Source organism: Oncorhynchus mykiss, chromosome 8 (assembly GCF_013265735.2).
Source record: "Oncorhynchus mykiss isolate Arlee chromosome 8, USDA_OmykA_1.1, whole genome shotgun sequence".
In the NCBI taxonomy this organism is placed as follows: domain Eukaryota; kingdom Metazoa; phylum Chordata; class Actinopteri; order Salmoniformes; family Salmonidae; genus Oncorhynchus; species Oncorhynchus mykiss.
The window spans coordinates 6,853,813-6,877,213 of NC_048572.1; the positions used below are offsets into that span (position 1 = coordinate 6,853,813).

Genomic DNA, 23,401 nt, shown 5'->3' on the forward strand with positions numbered 1-23,401 from the left:
GAGCACCTTAGGGCCAGTCTCTTTGTGGTATCAGGTCTTCCTGAGCATGTTGAGAACCTTAGTGCCAGTCTGTTTGTGGTATCTGGTCTTCCTGAGCACTTTAAATAAAAAATGGGTGTCACGAGATTTCTAAACCTGTACTTTGTATCACAAGCTCATCAGAGTTGATCAAAGTAAACCTCTGTATTTGTGTCATTGCATCATGATCGATATCTTTTACAATCACTGTGAAAGATGCCTGGACATATATATCCAGCCATGAATGCTGATTGGCTGACAGCCGTGGTATATCAGACCGTATACCACAGGTATGTCAAAACATTCATTTTAATGCTCTAATTACGTTGGTAACCAGTTTACAATGACAATAAGGCACATCGGGGATTTGTGGTATATGGCCAATAAACCACGGCTAATGGCTGTATCCAGGCACTCCACGATGCGTTGTTGGTAAAGCATTCCAGGTGAACCTGGTTGAGAGAATGCCAAGTGTGTGCAAAGCTGTCATCAAGGCAAAGGGTGGCTACTTTGAAGAATCTCAAATACAAAATATATTTAAATTTGTTTAACACTTTTTTGGTTACTACATGATTCCATTCAATAGGTGTTATATCATAGTTTTGATGTGTCACTATTATTCTACAATGTAGAAAATAGTAAAAAAAATTAAGAAAAACCCTCAAATGAGTAGGTGTGTCCAAACGTTTGACTGGTACTGTATATCTATACTTTCTACTTTCAATCATTTCTTTTTCAACTGATACCTGGTTGACGAGTCCTGTGACACTTGTCTGGGGTCCTAAGAGCAAGACAGAGTTTTGTCGGCCAAACCGTTCAGACGCAACAGATGTTTCCGTGCTCATTTTTGTCTGTGTCCTGGTCTGCCACTTTCAGATGTTATGGATTGAGACACAGCCCAAAACAAATATGGTGGATTGAGATGCATCCCAATACAAATGTGGTGGATTGAGATGCAGCCCAATACAAATGCGGTGGATTGAGACGCAGCCCAATACAAATGTTGTGGATCCCAATACAAATGTTGTGGATTGAGACGCAGCCCAAAACAAATATGGTGGATTGAGACGCAGCCCAATACAAATATGGTGGATTGAGATGCAGCCCAAAACAAAAAGAAAACAAACAACATTTTGGAATGGGGATTTTTATTTAATTTTGTTAATTAGGGGTGTGTCATTCAAACTCTTTTTTATTTTTTTTATTTTTTTTTAAGTAACTAAAATCAAATCAAGGCTGAAAAACTCAATAGAAAGAGCAGAACAGACCGTTATGTTCCCCTTTCCATATACTGGTCTACTGGTCTACTTCAGAGTGACGAATGGAAGATAAGGTGCTTATTCTAAATCCATTATAAACATCATTTAACCATTTTTATGTTTATATAATAAAGGTTTTATACAGTAGTAACATGAGCTGAGATAAAGTAGAAGTCTGACGTTCCGTTTGGTTATAGAATCTATTAAAGGAACCAGAGAGACAGAGAGAGAGCCAGAGAGAGAGAGCCAAAGTGAGCCAGAGAGAGAGAGAGCCAGAGAGAGAGAGCCAGAGAGAGAGAGCCAGAGAGGGAGAGAGCCAGAGAGAGAGAGAGCCAGAGAGACAGAGAGGGAGAGAGCCAGAGAGGGAGAGCCAGAGAGGGAGAGCCAGAGAGAGAGAGCGCCAGAGCCAGAGAGAGAGAGATCCAGAGACAGAGAGAGAGCCAGAGACAGAGAGAGAGAGAGCCAGAGAGAGACAGGGAGGGAGAGAGAGAGAGAGAGGGAGAGAGAGAGAGAGAGAGAGAGAGAGAGGGAGAGAGCCAGAGAGGGAGAGAGCCAGAGAGGGAGAGACAGAGAGGGAGAGACAGAGAGGGAGAGACGGAGAGACAGAGAGACAGAGAGGGAGAGACAGAGAGAGAAAGCCAGAGAGGGAGAGAGACAGAGAGGGAGAGACAAAGAGAGAGAGCCAGAGAGAGAGAGCCAGAGAGAGAGAGAGCCAGAGAGAGAGAGAGCCAGAGAGAGAGAGCCAGAGAGAGATAGCCAGAGAGAGAGAGAGACAGGGAGGGAGAGACAGAGAGAGCCAGAGGGAGAGAGAGAGAGAGAGCCAGAGGGAGAGAGAGAGAGCCAGAGGGAGAGAGAGAGAGAGAGAGAGAGACAGGGAGGGAGAGAGAGAGAGAGCGGGCAGAGTTATATGTTGATAAACTACACAGTGACTGCGTCCCAAATCGCACCTTATTGTCTTCATAGTGCACTACTTTAGACTAATGCCCAGGCTAGGATGTTGCCAGTCTCCACTACTTTAGACTAAGGCCCAGGCTAGGATGTTGCCAGTCTCCACTACTTTAGACTAAGGCCCAGGCTAGGATGTTGCCAGTCTCCACTACTTTAGACTAATGCCCAGGCTAGGATGTTGCCAGTCTCCACTACTTTAGACTAAGGCCCAGGCTAGGATGTTGCCAGTTTCCACTACTTTAGACTAAGGCCCAGGCTAGGATGTTGCCAGTCTCCACTACTTTAGACTAAGGCCCAGGATAAGATGTTGCCAGTCTCCACTACTTTAGACTAAGGCCCAGGCTAGGATGTTGCCAGTCTCCACTACTTTAGACTAATGCCCAGGCTAGGATGTTGCCAGTCGCCACTACTTTAGACTAAGGCCCAGGATAAGATGTTGCCAGTCTCCACTACTTTAGACTAATGCCCAGGCTAGGATGTTGCCAGTCTCCACTACTTTAGACTAAGGCCCAGGCTAGGATGTTGCCAGTGTCCACTACTTTAGACTAAGGCCCAGGCTATGATGTTGCCAGTCTCCACTACTTTAGACTAAGGCCCAGGCTAGGATGTTGCCAGTCGCCACTACTTTAGACCAAGGCCCAGGCTAGGATGTTGCCAGTCTCCACTACTTTAGACTAAGGCCCAGGATAAGATGTTGCCAGTCTCCACTACTTTAGACTAAGGCCCAGGCTAGGATGTTGCCAGTCTCCAAAGTGTACACTTTCTTGTATGGATTGCACAAATCACATGGGCTCTAGTCAGAAATAGTGCACTATATAAGACGACATGGTGCCACTTGAGACGCAGCCACTCGCCCAGTGTCAGATCTAAGTGACTTATTGCATGATGTCTGTCCTCCGCTGGAGCTCAGGAAACTGATCTGGAGTCAGTTATGTGGGCGACGTTGTGTCCAGGCCCCAGTAAGGCCTCTAAGCCTCAACACCACTCTCCCCACAGTGGATCAGCTCCAGTGGGCATGGCTGTCTTACTCTAGCCCCAGGCCTGGTTCAGGACATCAGGCCCGTCAGCCGCTTGCCCGTCAGTGACTTTCCCTGAAGAGAGGAGGGAATTAATATGATGGTTGCCTTGTTGGTTTAAGGTGACAAGTTTTGAAACAAAGTAGTGGTCGGATTAATCTATTATGTATAGGTGAGACAGAGAGAGTGACAGAACAGAATAGACAGACAGAGTGACAGAACAGAACAGAACAGAACAGGAAGTAGAGCCACTAACCACGCTGCGTGTGAACTTCTCCAGAGAGGTGCGTCTTCCCTGCTGCTGCTCCGTCTCAGGCTTGGGCACAAAGCATCATGGGAAGAGAAGAGGAGGGAAGAGAGGAGAGGAGGCAGAAAATAGTTTAAAATAAAGCAGAGGACAGAAGTCAGCGATGTCACTGATTCAGACCATACAGTAGTTTACTGACTGCAGAACCTGGAAATCTCCAACAGAGGGCAGCACTTTACTATGTTAGATGCTGAGGACTGGTGTCTAACTGCAGTCTGCCCCAGGCGAACAGAGACACACAGAGAAACAGACACACCTTCTTCCTGGCCATCAGAAGATTCTGGTAAGCGTTGGAGCGGAGGTACCGTGTGTAGCTGTCACTCTTCATCAGCTTATAGATGTGGTCCTGAAACAGGAGAGAGAGAAGGGGGAGACAAACAGGGAGAGAGAGAAGGGGGAGAGAAACAGGGAGAGACAAATGGAGAGAGAGAAGGTGGAGACAAACAGGAAGAGAGAGAAGGGGGAGACAAATGGAGAGAGAGAAGGTGGAGACAAACAGGAAGAGAGAGAAGGGGGAGACAAACAGGAAGAGAGAGAAGGGGGAGAGAAATACAGGGAGAGAGAGAAGGGGGGAGAGATATGTAGGGAGAGAGAAGGGGGAGACAAAGGGAAGAGAGAGAAGGGGGAGACAAACAGGGAGAGAGAGAAGGGGGAGACAAACAGGGAGAGAGAGAAGGGGGAGAGAGAAGGGGGGAGACAAACAGGGAGAGAGAGAAGGGGGAGACAAACAGGGAGAGAGAGAAGGGGGAGACAAACAGGGAGAGAGAGAAGGGGGAGAGAAACAGGGAGAGAGAGAAGGGGAGAGAGAAGGGGGAGAGAGAAGGGGGAGAGACAAACAGGGAGAGAGAAAGAGGGGTTACAGCAGCACCTAGGACATCTGACCTGGACTCTGACAGTTAGACAGAGACAGACGAGGGAGAACAGAAAGATAAAAGGACAAGTTGTCACACCTGGGCTCTGACAGTTAGACAGAGACAGACGAGGGAGAACAGAAAGATAAAAGGACAAGTTGTCACACCTGGACTCTGACAGTTAGACAGAGACAGACGAGGGAGAACAGAAAGATAAAAGGACCAGTTGTCACACCTGGACTCTGACAGTTAGACAGAGACAGACGAGGGAGAACAGAAAGATAAAAGGACAAGTTGTCACACCTGGACTCTGACAGTTAGACAGAGACAGACGAGGGAGAACAGAAAGATAAAAGGACAAGTTGTCACACCTGGACTCTGACAGTTAGACAGAGACAGACGAGGGAGAACAGAAAGATAAAAGGACAAGTTGTCACACCTGGACTCTGACAGTTAGACAGAGACAGACGAGGGAGAACAGAAAGATAAAAGGACAAGTTGTCACACCTGGGCTCTGACAGTTAGACAGAGACAGACGAGGGAGAACAGAAAGATAAAAGGACAAGTTGTCACACCTGGACTCTGACAGTTAGACAGAGACAGACGAGGGAGAACAGAAAGATAAAAGGACAAGTTGTCACACCTGGACTCTGACAGTTAGACAGAGACAGACGAGGGAGAACAGAAAGATAAAAGGACAAGTTGTCACACCTGGACTCTGACAGTTAGACAGAGACAGACGAGGGAGAACAGAAAGATAAAAGGACAAGTTGTCACACCTGGACTCTGACAGTTAGACAGAGACAGACGAGGGAGAACAGAAAGATAAAAGGACAAGTTGTCACACCTGTTCTCTGACAGTTAGACAGAGACAGACGAGGGAGAACAGAAAGATAAAAGGACCAGTTGTCACACCTGGACTCTGACAGTTAGACAGAGACAGACGAGGGAGAACAGAAAGATAAAAGGACAAGTTGTCACACCTGGGCTCTGACAGTTAGACAGAGACAGACGAGGGAGAACAGAAAGATAAAAGGACAAGTTGTCACACCTGGACTCTGACAGTTAGACAGAGACAGACGAGGGAGAACAGAAAGATAAAAGGACAAGTTGTCACACCTGGACTCTGACAGTTAGACAGAGACAGACGAGGGAGAACAGAAAGATAAAAGGACAAGTTGTCACACCTGGACTCTGACAGTTAGACAGAGACAGACGAGGGAGAACAGAAAGATAAAAGGACAAGTTGTCACACCTGGACTCTGACAGTTAGACAGAGACAGACGAGGGAGAACAGAAAGATAAAAGGACAAGTTGTCACACCTGGACTCTGACAGTTAGACAGAGACAGACGAGGGAGAACAGAAAGATAAAAGGACAAGTTGTCACACCTGGACTCTGACAGTTAGACAGAGACAGACGAGGGAGAACAGAAAGATAAAAGGACAAGTTGTCACACCTGGGCTCTGACAGTTAGACAGAGACAGACGAGGGAGAACAGAAAGATAAAAGGACAAGTTGTCACACCTGGACTCTGACAGTTAGACAGAGACAGACGAGGGAGAACAGAAAGATAAAAGGACAAGTTGTCACACCTGGACTCTGACAGTTAGACAGAGACAGACGAGGGAGAACAGAAAGATAAAAGGACAAGTTGTCACACCTGGACTCTGACAGTTAGACAGAGACAGACGAGGGAGAACAGAAAGATAAAAGGACAAGTTGTCACACCTGGGCTCTGACAGTTAGACAGAGACAGACGAGGGAGAACAGAAAGATAAAAGGACAAGTTGTCACACCTGGGCTCTGACAGTTAGACAGAGACAGACGAGGGAGAACAGAAAGATAAAAGGACAAGTTGTCACACCTGGACTCTGACAGTTAGACAGAGACAGACGAGGGAGAACAGAAAGATAAAAGGACAAGTTGTCACACCTGGACTCTGACAGTTAGACAGAGACAGACGAGGGAGAACAGAAAGATAAAAGGACAAGTTGTCACACCTGGACTCTGACAGTTAGACAGAGACAGACGAGGGAGAACAGAAAGATAAAAGGACAAGTTGTCACACCTGGACTCTGACAGTTAGACAGAGACAGACGAGGGAGAACAGAAAGATAAAAGGACAAGTTGTCACACCTGGGCTCTGACAGTTAGACAGAGACAGACGAGGGAGAACAGAAAGATAAAAGGACAAGTTGTCACACCTGGGCTCTGACAGTTAGACAGAGACAGACGAGGGAGAACAGAAAGATAAAAGGACAAGTTGTCACACCTGGACTCTGACAGTTAGACAGAGACAGACGAGGGAGAACAGAAAGATAAAAGGACAAGTTGTCACACCTGGACTCTGACAGTTAGACAGAGACAGACGAGGGAGAACAGAAAGATAAAAGGACAAGTTGTCACACCTGGACTCTGACAGTTAGACAGAGACAGACGAGGGAGAACAGAAAGATAAAAGGACAAGTTGTCACACCTGGACTCTGACAGTTAGACAGAGACAGACGAGGGAGAACAGAAAGATAAAAGGACAAGTTGTCACACCTGGGCTCTGACAGTTAGACAGAGACAGACGAGGGAGAACAGAAAGATAAAAGGACAAGTTGTCACACCTGGACTCTGACAGTTAGACAGAGACAGACGAGGGAGAACAGAAAGATAAAAGGACCAGTTGTCACACCTGGACTCTGACAGTTAGACAGAGACAGACGAGGGAGAACAGAAAGATAAAAGGACAAGTTGTCACACCTGGACTCTGACAGTTAGACAGAGACAGACGAGGGAGAACAGAAAGATAAAAGGACAAGTTGTCACACCTGGACTCTGACAGTTAGACAGAGACAGACGAGGGAGAACAGAAAGATAAAAGGACAAGTTGTCACACCTGGACTCTGACAGTTAGACAGAGACAGACGAGGGAGAACAGAAAGATAAAAGGACCAGTTGTCACACCTGGACTCTGACAGTTAGACAGAGACAGACGAGGGAGAACAGAAAGATAAAAGGACAAGTTGTCACACCTGGGCTCTGACAGTTAGACAGAGACAGACGAGGGAGAACAGAAAGATAAAAGGACAAGTTGTCACACCTGGACTCTGACAGTTAGACAGAGACAGACGAGGGAGAACAGAAAGATAAAAGGACAAGTTGTCACACCTGGACTCTGACAGTTAGACAGAGACAGACGAGGGAGAACAGAAAGATAAAAGGACAAGTTGTCACACCTGGACTCTGACAGTTAGACAGAGACAGACGAGGGAGAACAGAAAGATAAAAGGACCAGTTGTCACACCTGGACTCTGACAGTTAGACAGAGACAGACGAGGGAGAACAGAAAGATAAAAGGACAAGTTGTCACACCTGGACTCTGACAGTTAGACAGAGACAGACGAGGGAGAACAGAAAGATAAAAGGACAAGTTGTCACACCTGGACTCTGACAGTTAGACAGAGACAGACGAGGGAGAACAGAAAGATAAAAGGACCAGTTGTCACACCTGGACTCTGACAGTTAGACAGAGACAGACGAGGGAGAACAGAAAGATAAAAGGACCAGTTGTCACACCTGGACTCTGACAGTTAGACAGAGACAGACGAGGGAGAACAGAAAGATAAAATGACCAGTTGTCACACCTGGACTCTGACAGTTAGACAGACGAGGGAGAACAGAAAGATAAAAGGACAAGTTGTCACACCTGGACTCTGACAGTTAGACAGAGACAGACGAGGGAGAACAGAAAGATAAAAGGACAAGTTGTCACACCTGGACTCTGACAGTTAGACAGAGACAGACGAGGGAGAACAGAAAGATAAAAGGACAAGTTGTCACACCTGGACTCTGACAGTTAGACAGAGACAGACGAGGGAGAACAGAAAGATAAAAGGACAAGTTGTCACACCTGGACTCTGACAGTTAGACAGAGACAGACGAGGGAGAACAGAAAGATAAAAGGACAAGTTGTCACACCTGGACTCTGACAGTTAGACAGAGACAGACGAGGGAGAACAGAAAGATAAAAGGACAAGTTGTCACACCTGGACTCTGACAGTTAGACAGAGACAGACGAGGGAGAACAGAAAGATAAAAGGACAAGTTGTCACACCTGGACTCTGACAGTTAGACAGAGACAGACGAGGGAGAACAGAAAGATAAAAGGACAAGTTGTCACACCTGGACTCTGACAGTTAGACAGAGACAGACGAGGGAGAACAGAAAGATAAAAGGACAAGTTGTCACACCTGGACTCTGACAGTTAGACAGAGACAGACGAGGGAGAACAGAAAGATAAAAGGACAAGTTGTCACACCTGGACTCTGACAGTTAGACAGAGACAGACGAGGGAGAACAGAAAGATAAAAGGACAAGTTGTCACACCTGGACTCTGACAGTTAGACAGAGACAGACGAGGGAGAACAGAAAGATAAAAGGACCAGTTGTCACACCTGGGCTCTGACAGTTAGACAGAGACAGACGAGGGAGAACAGAAAGATAAAAGGACAAGTTGTCACACCTGGACTCTGACAGTTAGACAGAGACAGACGAGGGAGAACAGAAAGATAAAAGGACAAGTTGTCACACCTGGGCTCTGACAGTTAGACAGAGACAGACGAGGGAGAACAGAAAGATAAAAGGACAAGTTGTCACACCTGGACTCTGACAGTTAGACAGAGACAGACGAGGGAGAACAGAAAGATAAAAGGACAAGTTGTCACACCTGGACTCTGACAGTTAGACAGAGACAGACGAGGGAGAACAGAAAGATAAAAGGACAAGTTGTCACACCTGTTCTCTGACAGCCTAAAGAAAATGAACGTAACAATATTCCTAAAGAAGTCCGGATCTCAGGATCACAATAATTATATTGACACAAACTACACGTATCTAGGGACTAAATATCAGCAACACGGGTATCTTTCACACGGCTGGGAATGAGCTGAAGCAAGAAGAGCATTCTATGCCATTAAAAGGGAAAATTTAAATCGAACTTCCATTTAGAATCTGGCTCAAAATGTTAAAATCAATTAGAGAACCAATTGCTCTACATGGCAGCAACTTATGGTGTCCACTCTCTAATAATGAATTGACCAAATGGGACAAACATCTAGTTGAAATACCGCTTGCAGTGTTTTACCAGACTGTATAAGAAAACCTCAAAATAACTAATGCAGAGCAGAATTGGGCCAAAACCCCCTCTCTATTCAAATACTTAAAAACCATTAAAATTGTACAACCATCTAAAAACCAGTGACCCCCAAAAACACTTAATCACACAGCCCTACAATATCCAGAGATGAAACATGAGAAGAGTTATTATCATTCAGTACAACGAATTAGAAACTATAAAGGATGAATACATTATTATTTATTGGGTGAAAATGTGCGTCCTCCTGCCACAAGCTGAGAAACAGACGGTGAAAAGTGCAATGTAATGACAAAAAATATTTCCCCTCACTTTGTTTTGGCTTTCATACTATGTCATGTTGCTTCTGAGTCATGTTGACACTGGTACAACTAATACTCTCTCTATAGACACAACTTTGGCAGTAGAACGGCCTTACTGAAGAGCTCAGTGACTTTCAACATATGCAGTATGAGAGAGCGAGAGAGAGACAGAGAGAGAAAGAGAGAGAGAGAGAGAGAGAGAGAGAGAGAGAGAGACAGAGAGAGAGAGAGAGACAGAGAGAGAGAGACAGAGACAGAGACAGAGAGAGACAGACAGAGACAGACAGAGAGAAAGAGAGCTAATGTGTGTGTTTTAGCTGTATTTCAGCTTTCAGGGTATTGGTCTTGTCTGTAACATAATGTACCTGTCTGTCTAACATAACGTACCTGTCTTTCTGTAACATAACCTACCTGTCTGTCTGTAACATAACCTACCTGTCTGTCTGTAACATAACCTAACTACCTGTCTGTCTGTAACATAATGTACCTGTCTGTCTAACATAACGTACCTGTCTATCTGTCTGTAACATAATGTACCTGTCTGTCTAACATAACGTACCTGTCTGTCTGTAACATAACCTACCTGTCTGTCTGTCTGTAACATAACCTACCTGTCTGTGTGTAACATAACCTACCTGTCTGTCTGTAACATAACCTACCTGTCTGTCTGTAACATAACCTACCTGTCTGTCTGTAACATAACCTACCTGTCTGTGTGTAACATAACCTACCTGTCTGTGTGTAACATAACCTACCTGTCTGTCTGTAACATAACCTACCTGTCTGTCTGTAACATAACCTACCTGTCTGTCTGTAACATAACCTACCTGTCTGTCTGTCTGTAACATAATGTACCTGTCTGTCTAACATAACGTACCTGTCTATCTGTCTGTAACATAATGTACCTGTCTGTCTAACATAACGTACCTGTCTGTCTGTAACATAACCTACCTGTCTGTCTGTCTGTAACATAACCTACCTGTCTGTGTGTAACATAACCTACCTGCCTGTCTGTAACATAACCTACCTGTCTGTCTGTAACATAACCTACCTGTCTGTCTGTAACATAACCTACCTGTCTGTGTGTAACATAACCTACCTGTCTGTCTGTAACATAACCTACCTGTCTGTCTGTAACATAACCTACCTGTCTGTCTGTAACATAACCTACCTGTCTGTCTGTAACATAACCTACCTGTCTGTCTGTCTGTAACATAACCTACCTGTCTGTCTGTCTGTAACATAACCTACCTGTCTGTCTGTCTGTAACATAACCTACCTGTCTGTCTGTCTGTAACATAACCTACCTGTCTGTCTGTCTGTAACATAACCTACCTGTCTGTCTGTCTGTAACATAACCTACCTGTCTGTCTGTCTGTAACATAACCTACCTGTCTGTCTGTCTGTAACATAACCTACCTGTCTGTCTGTCTGTAACATAACCTACCTGTCTGTCTGTCTAACATAACCTACCTGTCTGTCTGTCTGTCTGTAACATAACCTACCTGTCTGTCTGTCTGTAACATAACCTACCTGTCTGTCTGTCTGTAACATAACCTACCTGTCTGTCTGTCTGTAACATAACCTACCTGTCTGTCTGTCTGTAACATAACCTACCTGTCTGTCTGTCTGTAACATAACCTACCTGTCTGTCTGTCTGTAACATAACCTACCTGTCTGTCTGTCTAACATAACCTACCTGTCTGTCTGTCTGTCTGTAACATAACCTACCTGTCTGTCTGTCTGTAACATAACCTACCTGTCTGTCTGTCTGTAACATAACCTACCTGTCTGTCTGTCTGTAACATAACCTACCTGTCTGTCTGTCTGTCTGTAACATAACCTACCTGTCTGTCTGTCTGTAACATAACCTACCTGTCTGTCTGTCTAACATAACCTACCTGTCTGTCTGTCTGTCTGTAACATAACCTACCTGTCTGTCTGTCTGTAACATAACCTACCTGTCTGTCTGTCTGTAACATAACCTACCTGTCTGTCTGTCTGTCTGTAACATAACCTACCTGTCTGTCTGTCTGTCTGTAACATAACCTACCTGTCTGTCTGTCTGTCTGTAACATAACCTACCTGTCTGTCTGTAACATAACCTACCTGTCTGTCTGTCTGTAACATAACCTACCTGTCTGTCTGTCTGTAACATAACCTACCTGTCTGTCTGTAACATAACCTACCTGAGCGTCTTCGTACCTGTCTGTCTGTAATATAACGTACCTGTCTGTCTGTAACATAACGTACCTGAGCGTCTTCGTAGCTGTATCGTCCCGGGTCTTTAAGGTTGGCGCTGGTGCGTTCGTAGCTGTGTGAGTCCAGGTTGATGGAGCTGGAAGCGCCTTCTGCCAGAAACTCTGTCCAGATCTCCTGAGCCCGTTCTGCCACGTTCTCCAGAGGCTGCCGCTTCAGATCTTGGACAGCCAACCAAAACCTATTGGATACAGTAAGTAAGCAATAACCCACGTGAGGTGTGCGATTATTCCCTGATAATGTTGTGTGTTATTAATGACTGGCACAACTGCCAGAATCAGATGACACCATTTCACTATACTGGCTATTGATGCCTTCCCTTCACACAGCAGAGCCTGTACGCATATAAAAAATATAATAAATTATATATATATATATATAAATATATATATATATATAGTACCATTCAAAACTTTGGACACATACTTCATTCAAAGGTTTTTATTTAGGAGAGATACATATGCTGAGCACTTGTTGGCTACTTTTCCTTCACTCTGCGGTCCAACTCATCCCAAACCATCTCAATTGGGTTGAGGTCAGGTGATTGTGGAGGACAGGTCATCTGATGCAGCACTCCATCACTCTCCTTCTTGGTCAAATAGCCCTTACACAGCCTGGAGGTGTGTTTTGGGTCATTGTCCTGTTGAAAAACAAATGATTGTCCCACTAAGCTCAAACCAGATGGGATGGAGTATTGCTGCAGAATGCTGTGGTAGCCATGTTGGTTAAGTGTGCCTTGAATTCTAAATAAACCACAGACAGTGTCACAAGTAAAGCACCATAACACCATCACACCTCCTCCTCCTCCATGCTTCACGGTGGGAACCACACATGCGGAGATCATCCGTTCACCTACTCTGCATTTCACAAAGACACGGAGGCCTAAAGGGGACTGACAGCGGACAAAATTCTCAAATTTAGACTCATCAGACCAAAAGGACAGATTTCTACCGGTCTAATGTCCATTACTCGTGTTTCTTGGCCCAAGCAAGTCTCTTCTTCTTAGTGTCCTTTAGTAGTGGTTTCTTTGCAGCAATTCAACCATGAAGGCCTGATTCACACAGTCTCCTCTGAACAGTTGATGTTTGAGATGTGTCTGTTACTTGAACTCTGTGAAGCATTTATTTGAGCTGCAATTTCTGAGGCTGATAACTCTAATGAACTTATCCTCTGCAGCAGAGGTAACTCTGGGTCTTCCTTTCCTGTGGCGGTCCTCATGAGAGACAGTTTCAGCACTTGATGGTTTTTGAGACTGCACTTGAAGAAACTTTAAAAGTTGTTGAAATGTTCCGTATTGACTGACCTTCATGTCTTCAAGTAACAATGGACTGTAATTTCTCTTGGCTTATTTGAGCTGTTCTTGCCATAATATGGACATGGTCTTTTACTAAATAGGGCTATCTTCTGTATACCACCCCTACCTTGTCACAACACAACTGATTGGTTCAAACGCATTAAGGAAAGAAATTCCACAAATACATTTTTAACAAGGCACAACTGCTAATTGAAATACATTCCAGGTGAATACCTCATGAAGCTGGTTGAGAGAATGCCAAGAGTGTGCAAAGCTGTCATCAAGGCAAAGGGTGGCAACTATGAAGAATCTCAAATATAAAATATAACACTTGATTGGTTACCACATAATTTTGATGTCTTCACTATTATTCTACAATGAAGAAAATAGTAAAAATAAAATTAAGAAAAACCCTTGAATGAGTAGGTGTGTCCAAACTTTTGACTGGTAGTGTAAATCTTATAACACTGAGGTAACCTACACAGGGGTAAGACTGAGACACGTCCTGACATTGGAATGTGCAGTAAGCCTGTAACTGCTTCACCCACCATTGACTGCACAAACAGTGAACACAGCAGAGTGGAGAGGAGTGCCAGATAATTGTAATTGCCTCTCATGTTACAATCTATCTGTATTGATGCGTGGTCTGGCCCTGCAATATACAGACTGAGCCAGAGAGACAGACAGACAGACAGGAGGCCACTGCGAGAGAGAGAGCAGTGCGGGGGAAAGCGAGAGAGACAGACAGAGAGAGAGACAGAGAGAGAGAGAGAGAGAGAGAGAGAGAGAGAGAGAGAGAGAGAGAGAGAGACAGAGCTATGGTGAGTTAGTGGAGGTGTGGACGTGTGTTTGGCAGCTGAGGGCTGGACAGAGAGAAGAGGTGTGTGTGTGTTGTGTGTGTGTGTGTGTGTGTGTGTGTGTGTTTGATCTACTATCAGTCTAGTCCACTCCGAGACTCTGTTATCCTCGTTAGTAGAGCCCCTTATCAGAACATGCCTTCAGAGGCAGGACACACACACACAAAATCCACTTCTCATCCCAGTTCACTTGGGTGGCAAAGCCTCTCACTAAAGGGGACTGACAGCGTTCCTGACCCCCCTGAAGAGTGGCCTAAAGGGGACTGACAGCGTTCCTGACCCCCCTGAAGAGTGGCCTAAAGGGGACTGACAGCGTTCCTGACCCCCCTGAAGAGAGGCCTAAAGGGGACTGACAGCGTTCCTGACCCCCCTGAAGAGAGGCCTAAAGGGGACTGACAGCGTTCCTGACCCCCCTGAAGAGAGGCCTAAAGGGGACTGACAGCATTCCTGACCCCCCTGAAGAGAGGCCTAAAGGGGACTGACAGCATTCCTGACCCCCCTGAAGAGAGGCCTAAAGGGGACTGACAGCGTTCCTGGCCCCCCTGAAGAGAGGCCTAAAGGGGACTGACAGCGTTCCTGACCCCCCTGAAGAGTGGACTAAAGGGGACTGACAGCGTTCCTGACCCCCCTGAAGAGAGGCCTAAAGGGGACTGACAGCGTTCCTGACCCCCCTGAAGAGAGGCCTAAAGGGGACTGACAGCATTCCTGACCCCCCTGAAGAGAGGCCTAAAGGGGACTGACAGCGTTCCTGACCCCCCTGGAGAGAGGCCTAAAGGGGACTGACAGCGTTCCTGACCCCCCTGAAGAGAGGCCTAAAGGGGACTGACAGCGTTCCTGACCCCCCTGAAGAGAGGCCTAAAGGGGACTGACAGCATTCCTGACCCCCCTGAAGAGAGGCCTAAAGGGGACTGACAGCGTTCCTGGCCCCCCTGAAGAGTGGCCTAAAGGGGACTGACAGCATTCCTGACCCCCCTGAAGAGAGGCCTAAAGGGGACTGACAGCATTCCTGACCCCCCTGAAGAGTGGCCTAAAGGGGACTGACAGCATTCCTGACCCCCCCTGAAGAGAGGCCTAAAGGGGACTGACAGCGTTCCTGACCCCCCTGAAGAGAGGCCTAAAGGGGACTGACAGTGTAAGAGAGGCCTAAATGGGACCAGTAGATAGCCATGGTAGGTGCTGGAGGGTCAGTGCTAGCCTAGCTGGTTCAGTGCAATCAGAGTAGAGGTGACTTCCAAACAGATGGGACGGTTTTGTTGATTTGGAATTTATTTTAATTTAATCTCTTATTTATCCAGGCGACTAAATTAAGAACCGATTCTTATTTGACAATTGTCTGAAGGAGAGGTAAAGGATGAAGAGAAGGTGAAGCTAGGGGGCACTATTTTTACGTTTGGAAAAACAACGTTCCCAAAGTAAACGGCCTATTTCTCAGGACCAGATGCTAGAATATGCATATCATTGACAGATTAGGATAGAAAACACTCTAAAGTTTCCAAAACTGTCAAGATTTTGTCTGTGAGTTAAACAGGAAGTGCCCCTGTTTTTGAAATCTCTCTGTTCTTATGCATTCCTATTGCGCATTTAAAGGGATATCAACCAGATTCCTTTTTCCGTGGCTTCCCTAAGGTGTCAACAGTCTTTAGACATAGTTTCAGGCTTTTATTTTGAAAAATGAGCGTGAAGGATCACATTGCGTAAGTGGACAGGTGGGGGCTCACAGAGTGAGTTGGTGCGCAATTGAGTAAGACGGCCATTGTTCCTCCCGCTGTTATGGAAAAATCTACACACTCGGTTGATATATTATCGAATATATATTTGAAAAACAACCTGAGGATTGATTATAAAAAACGTTTGACATGTTTCTGTGGACATTATGAAGACTATTTGGAATTTCCGTCTGCGTTGTCGTGACCGCTCTTTCCTGTGGATTTCTGAACATAACGCGACAAACAAACGGAGGTATTTTGGGTATAAAAATAATCTCTATGGAACAAAAGGAACATTTGTTGTGTAACTGGGAGTCTCGTGAGTGAAAACATCCGAAGATCATCAAAGGTAAACGGTTAATTTAATTGCTTTTCTGATTTTCGTGACCAAGCTTCCTGATGCTAAGTGTACATAATGCTATGCTAGGCTATCGATAAACTTACACAAACGCTTGGATTACTTTCGCTGTAAAGCATAATTTCTAAATCTGAGACGACAGGGTGATTAACAAAAGGCTAAGCTGTGTTTTCCTATATTGCACTTGTGATTTCATGAATATGAATATTTTCTAGTAATATTATTTGACTGTTGCCCTATGATACTCAGCGTTGGTTGGTTCAAAGAGGTTAGTATGAGGGGAAAGATTGTAGGTAGGGGATAATTGGAGGAGGTAAGAGGAAATTGGGAAAGAGAAGAATGGAGGGATGGGATGGAGCTAAGAGATCGGGTGATGGGAGAGGATGAGGGGAGAGGATGAGGGGAGAGGATGAGGGGAAGGAAGGAAACATGGAGGGATGGGATGAAGGGATCTGGTGAGAAGAAATGAGGAAAGGATGAGATAAAAGGATGAGTGAATAAAAGGAGGAAAAGAGAGGAAGTGTGTGTGTCTCACTGTAGATTGTCTGAGCTGAACCCGGGGAGAGAGTGAAAGGAGGACGGATCAGTGGAAAGGATGAGAGAAAATTAAGAAAACAAGGGAAGAAATGAGGAGAGGAATTGTGTGTGACTCACTGTAGGTTCTCTGAGCTGAACTCTGATTCCAGGAACTTGAGGAACTGATCGCGACCTGCCGGATCCTTCAGAGCTTCTTCTAGAGAAAAACCCCACTTCCTCACTCTCTGTTGACTGGGCTCCTTACTAAGGGGTAGAGGAGGAGAGAGGAGGACAGGCGATAACGAGGAGGAGAGGAGGAAGAAACAGTTTGAATTCATGAAAGGAGCAAGGTAAATAGATAGGCAGAAAAAAATGTATAAACGTGATCTCAAACACCACATGTTGGACAAGTGGTGACAGAAAAGTAGAAACATTGGCAGTATAATACTGTAAAGGCAGTGTTCACATGACACCTTATCATTTAAATCACTGCAGGACATTTCCCTCTAAACCCGAAATGTAATTAATCCATTTATAAACATTATGAAGCTACATTAGTCTCAATGATTATATGTCTGGGTTGATTAATCTCTAAATAAGTCAAAGAGAGACCAGAAGAGTTACACAGGGACTACACACCGTGCTCAGCAACAACCTCGTCCACCATGAAATATCTTTCATATCTGGGTCTGATAGTGGTATAGGACATTAGGAGATGTCATTGCCCTTTGCTCAGACTTTAAGGACGATTATCCGAAGCCCCGTTTATACCTGGTTCTAACATGTGTCCTGATCTTGTCCACATTCTGATTGTGACCACATTTTTTTAGACGGGTGTAGAAGAGTAAAAGTCTCATTGTGATCCGATCATCGTGCCCACCTCGGGAGGTAGTCAGACGCACATTGTCTGGATATCTTACAAGTGTAGACAGATCTGGACAGAGAAACCATTTAAATCTTCATTAAAAATAAACTTTTAAATCATTGACAGGTGGCGCAATTGACTGATTACATCAATATGTGTCTTTACAATAAATATATAGGCAATGTTTTGAAAGAACAGCTGTGAAACTATTTCCAAAAAGGAAAGGACCAAGAAATATGGGCACAATGCAGATATGTTTTAATACCACGTGTGTAGACACATTTCTGGAAATATGGGCACAATCAAAGTGTCTCACTGTAGACTCGATCAGGACAAAAAGACCCATGTTGGCACCAGGTATAAACGGGGCCTAGGGATTTGCATCTGGATATCAATCAAGTGTAAACAGATCTGGATGGTCAAATCATTTAAATCATCATTCCACTGGCCTCTAAAACCCATTGACACCATTGACATACGGCGTAAATAATAATCTTCAAATAAATACAGTCATATTATTTTTTTGAAAGAATAATCTGTCAAATGATCTGCACGCAGGGAGACGCCAGGAAATCTGATCACGATGCAGACGTAATGAACGAATAACAGACAATATTTTACGACCATGTGTACAAACGGCTACAACGTGGGGCACAATCAGAATGTTTTTATTAATTTTTTATTTTACCTTTATTTAACTAGGCAAGTCAGTTAAGAACAAAATCTTATTTTCAATGACGGCCTAGGAACAGTGGGTTAACTGCCTGTTCAGGGGCAGAACGACAGATTTGTACCTTGTCAGCTCGGGGATTTGAACTTGCAACCTTCCGGTTACTAGTCCAACGCTCTAACCACTAGGCTACCCTGCCGCCTGCCGCCTAGTGGCTACCCTGGGGCGTGGACGAGATCAGGACAAAGGACACATGTTAGAACCGGGTATAAATGGTGCTTTAAGACATAGATGACCCCTGAGATAGTGGCTCTCTCTCTGATTATTGGTACTTTGATTTCATCCTTTAATAATGAAACAAGACGATAAGTTGTCATTGCCCATCATGTTCCTCTCTCTGTCACTGAAGGTGATTTTTCAGCTGAAGTGGCTCGGTGGATTAGTTAGTTGAAAAGTCATGAATGGGGTGTTTGTGGGAGAGACACAGACCAGAGACAAGTATGTATCATACAGGGAAGTAACAGATATACCAGTCCACCGATTGGGGAACATATGGTTGTGGTTCTTACCTGGCCTCTAGGTCCCAGAAGGAGAGGTCGTCACTGGTCCAGGGGTTGGAGGGTTCTGGTGACACCACAAACGGGTCATACTCCTGGTACTGCTCAGTGTAGGTCATCAGACTGAAAGCAACACAACAGACAAAACACAAGAGGATGGACGGAACGGAAGAATGACACATGATCAGTCAGATATCAGTTCTACTGTAGGCCCTACAGTCAGTTAGTAGTTCTACTGTAGGCCCTACAGTCAGTTAGTAGTTCAACTGAAGGCCCTACAGTCAGACATCTATTGATGTTTTAAAAATGTACCTTTATTTATCTAGGCAAGTCAGTTAAGAACAAATTCTTAATTTCAATGACAGCCTAGGGACAGTGGGTTAACTGCCTTGGTCAGGGGCAGAACGACAGATGTTTACCTTGTCAGCTCGGGGATTCAATGTCGCAACCTTTCGGGTTACAAGTCCAACGCACTAACCACTAGGCTACCTGTCGCCCCTCAAATGTAAGGCTATTATATTAATTTGGGGACAAGTCGAAATTTAAACTATTAGGTGGAAACTGAGTCAAAACTAGTTCCCGCCACAGTGCAGCCCAGTTTCAAACACCCTGCCTGATTCACCATGACAACAACGGCTATGAACTCTTTAAAGGAATTCTTAGAGAAACACCCCACACCCTGGTAGATGGTCACATTTAGAAACCATAAACCACTCAACTACTGTCCTCCAGCCTTGCCCCTAGACCTAGAAACCATAAACCCCTCAACTATTGTCCTCCAGCCTTGCCCCTAGACCTAGAAACCATAACCCACTTAACTACTGTCCTCCAGCCTTTCCCCTAGACCTAGAAACCATAACCCACTTAACTACTGTCCTCCAGCCTTGCTCCTAGACCTAGAAACCATAAACCACTCAACTACTGTCCTCCAGCCTTTCCCCTAGACCTAGAAACCATAACCCACTTAACTACTGTCCTCCAGCCTTTCCCCTAGACCTAGAAACCATAACCCACTTAACTACTGTCCTCCAGCCTTTCCCCTAGACCTAGAAACCATAAACCACTTAACTACTGTCCTCCAGCCTTGCCCCTAGACCTAGAAACCATAACCCACTTAACTACTGTCCTCCAGCCTTTCCCCTAGACCTAGAAACCATAACCCACTTAACTACTGTCCTCCAGCCTTGCCCCTAGACCTAGAAACCATAAACCCCTCAACTACTGTCCTCCAGCCTTTCCCCTAGACCTAGAAACCATAACCCACTTAACTACTGTCCTCCAGCCTTTCCCCTAGACCTAGAAACCATAAACTACTTAACTACTGTCCTCCAGCCTTTCCCCTAGACCTAGAAACCACTTAACTACTGTCCTCCAGCCTTTCCCCTAGACCTAGAAACCATAAACCACTTAACTACTGTCCTCCAGCCTTTCCCCTAGACCTAGAAACCATAAACCACTTAACTACTGTCCTCCAGCCTTTCCCCTAGACCTAGAAACCACTTAACTACTGTCCTCCAGCCTTTCCCCTAGACCTAGAAACCATAAACCACTTAACTACTGTCCTCCAGCCTTTCCCCTAGACCTAGAAACCATAAACCACTCAACTACTGTCCTCCAGCCTTTCCCCTAGACCTAGAAACCATAAACCACTTAACTACTGTCCTCCAGCCTTTCCCCTAGACCTAGAAACCATAACCCACTTAACTACTGTCCTCCAGCCTTTCCCCTAGACCTAGAAACCATAAACCACTTAACTACTGTCCTCCAGCCTTTCCCCTAGACCTAGAAACCACTTAACTACTGTCCTCCAGCCTTTCCCCTAGACCTAGAAACCATAAAGGACTTAACTACTATCCTCCAGCCTTTCCCCTAGACCTAGAAACCATAAACCACTTAACTACTATCCTCCAGCCTTTCCCCTAGACCTAGAAACCATAAACCACTTAACTACTGTCCTCCAGCCTTTCCCCTAGACCTAGAAACCATAACCCACTTAACTACTGTCCTCCAGCCTTGCCCCTAGACCTAGAAACCATAAACCACTCAACTACTGTCCTCCAGCCTTTCCCCTAGACCTAGAAACCATAACCCACTTAACTACTGTCCTCCAGCCTTTCCCCTAGACCTAGAAACCATAACCCACTTAACTACTGTCCTCCAGCCTTTCCCCTAGACCTAGAAACCATAAACCACTTAACTACTGTCCTCCAGCCTTGCCCCTAGACCTAGAAACCATAACCCACTTAACTACTGTCCTCCAGCCTTTCCCCTAGACCTAGAAACCATAACCCACTTAACTACTGTCCTCCAGCCTTTCCCCTAGACCTAGAAACCATAAACCACTTAACTACTGTCCTCCAGCCTTGCCCCTAGACCTAGAAACCATAACCCACTTAACTACTGTCCTCCAGCCTTTCCCCTAGACCTAGAAACCATAACCCACTTAACTACTGTCCTCCAGCCTTGCCCCTAGACCTAGAAACCATAAACCCCTCAACTACTGTCCTCCAGCCTTTCCCCTAGACCTAGAAACCATAACCCACTTAACTACTGTCCTCCAGCCTTTCCCCTAGACCTAGAAACCATAAACTACTTAACTACTGTCCTCCAGCCTTTCCCCTAGACCTAGAAACCACTTAACTACTGTCCTCCAGCCTTTCCCCTAGACCTAGAAACCATAAACCACTTAACTACTGTCCTCCAGCCTTTCCCCTAGACCTAGAAACCATAAACCACTTAACTACTGTCCTCCAGCCTTTCCCCTAGACCTAGAAACCACTTAACTACTGTCCTCCAGCCTTTCCCCTAGACCTAGAAACCATAAACCACTTAACTACTGTCCTCCAGCCTTTCCCCTAGACCTAGAAACCATAAACCACTCAACTACTGTCCTCCAGCCTTTCCCCTAGACCTAGAAACCATAAACCACTTAACTACTGTCCTCCAGCCTTTCCCCTAGACCTAGAAACCATAACCCACTTAACTACTGTCCTCCAGCCTTTCCCCTAGACCTAGAAACCATAAACCACTTAACTACTGTCCTCCAGCCTTTCCCCTAGACCTAGAAACCACTCAACTACTGTCCTCCAGCCTTTCCCCTAGACCTAGAAACCATAAACCACTTAACTACTGTCCTCCAGCCTTTCCCCTAGACCTAGAAACCATAACCCACTTAACTACTGTCCTCCAGCCTTGCCCCTAGACCTAGAAACCATAAACCACTCAACTACTGTCCTCCAGCCTTTCCCCTAGACCTAGAAACCATAACCCACTTAACTACTGTCCTCCAGCCTTTCCCCTAGACCTAGAAACCATAACCCACTTAACTACTGTCCTCCAGCCTTTCCCCTAGACCTAGAAACCATAAACCACTTAACTACTGTCCTCCAGCCTTGCCCCTAGACCTAGAAACCATAACCCACTTAACTACTGTCCTCCAGCCTTTCCCCTAGACCTAGAAACCATAACCCACTTAACTACTGTCCTCCAGCCTTTCCCCTACACCTAGAAATTATAAACCCCTCAACTACTGTCCTCCAGCCTTTCCCCTAGACCTAGAAACCATAACCCACTTAACTACTGTCCTCCAGCCTTTCCCCTAGACCTAGAAACCATAAACTACTTAACTACTGTCCTCCAGCCTTTCCCCTAGACCTAGAAACCACTTAACTACTGTCCTCCAGCCTTTCCCCTAGACCTAGAAACCATAAACCACTTAACTACTGTCCTCCAGCCTTTCCCCTAGACCTAGAAACCATAAACCACTTAACTACTGTCCTCCAGCCTTTCCCCTAGACCTAGAAACCACTTAACTACTGTCCTCCAGCCTTTCCCCTAGACCTAGAAACCATAAACCACTTAACTACTGTCCTCCAGCCTTTCCCCTAGACCTAGAAACCATAAACCACTCAACTACTGTCCTCCAGCCTTTCCCCTAGACCTAGAAACCATAAACCACTTAACTACTGTCCTCCAGCCTTTCCCCTAGACCTAGAAACCATAACCCACTTAACTACTGTCCTCCAGCCTTTCCCCTAGACCTAGAAACCACTTAACTACTGTCCTCCAGCCTTTCCCCTATACCTAGAAACCATAAACCACTTAACTACTATCCTCCAGCCTTTCCCCTAGACCTAGAAACCATAAACCACTTAACTACTATCCTCCAGCCTTTCCCCTAGACCTAGAAACCATAAACCACTTAACTACTATCCTCCAGCCTTTCCCCTAGACCTAGACCTAGAAGCCATAAACCACTTAATTCCTGCCCTCCAGTCTGTACCTTGCCTGATGCTGACTACATAGATTTTTGTTCCTCCCACACCAAACGCAATCTCGACACGCAGATTGAAATATCAAAACAAACTCTGAACCAATTATATTAATTTGGGGACAAGTCGAAATTTAAACATTTATGGTGATTTAGCTAGCTAGCTTGCTGTTGCTAGCTAATTTGTCCTGGGTTATAAACCAGG

The 23,401-nt window shown here is 45.3% G+C and overlaps 1 protein-coding gene across 1 annotated transcript in view; it reads right to left on the reverse strand.

Moving 5' to 3' along the window:
- Positions 1-2,078: 2,078 nt before the first annotated feature.
- The window catches only part of LOC110529169 (regulator of G-protein signaling 6-like), a 110,361-nt gene continuing 89,038 nt past the window's right edge, over positions 2,079-23,401 (reverse strand). Inside the window, exons 12-17 of the mRNA XM_036984639.1 lie at positions 18,939-19,049; positions 16,973-17,098; positions 12,098-12,284; positions 3,805-3,894; positions 3,498-3,557; positions 2,079-3,316 (exon numbers count right to left, since the gene is read on the reverse strand). Coding sequence (XP_036840534.1) covers positions 3,272-3,316; positions 3,498-3,557; positions 3,805-3,894; positions 12,098-12,284; positions 16,973-17,098; positions 18,939-19,049 — 619 coding nt within the window. The 3' untranslated portion in view covers positions 2,079-3,271. The remainder of the gene's footprint in view (positions 3,317-3,497; positions 3,558-3,804; positions 3,895-12,097; positions 12,285-16,972; positions 17,099-18,938; positions 19,050-23,401) is intronic.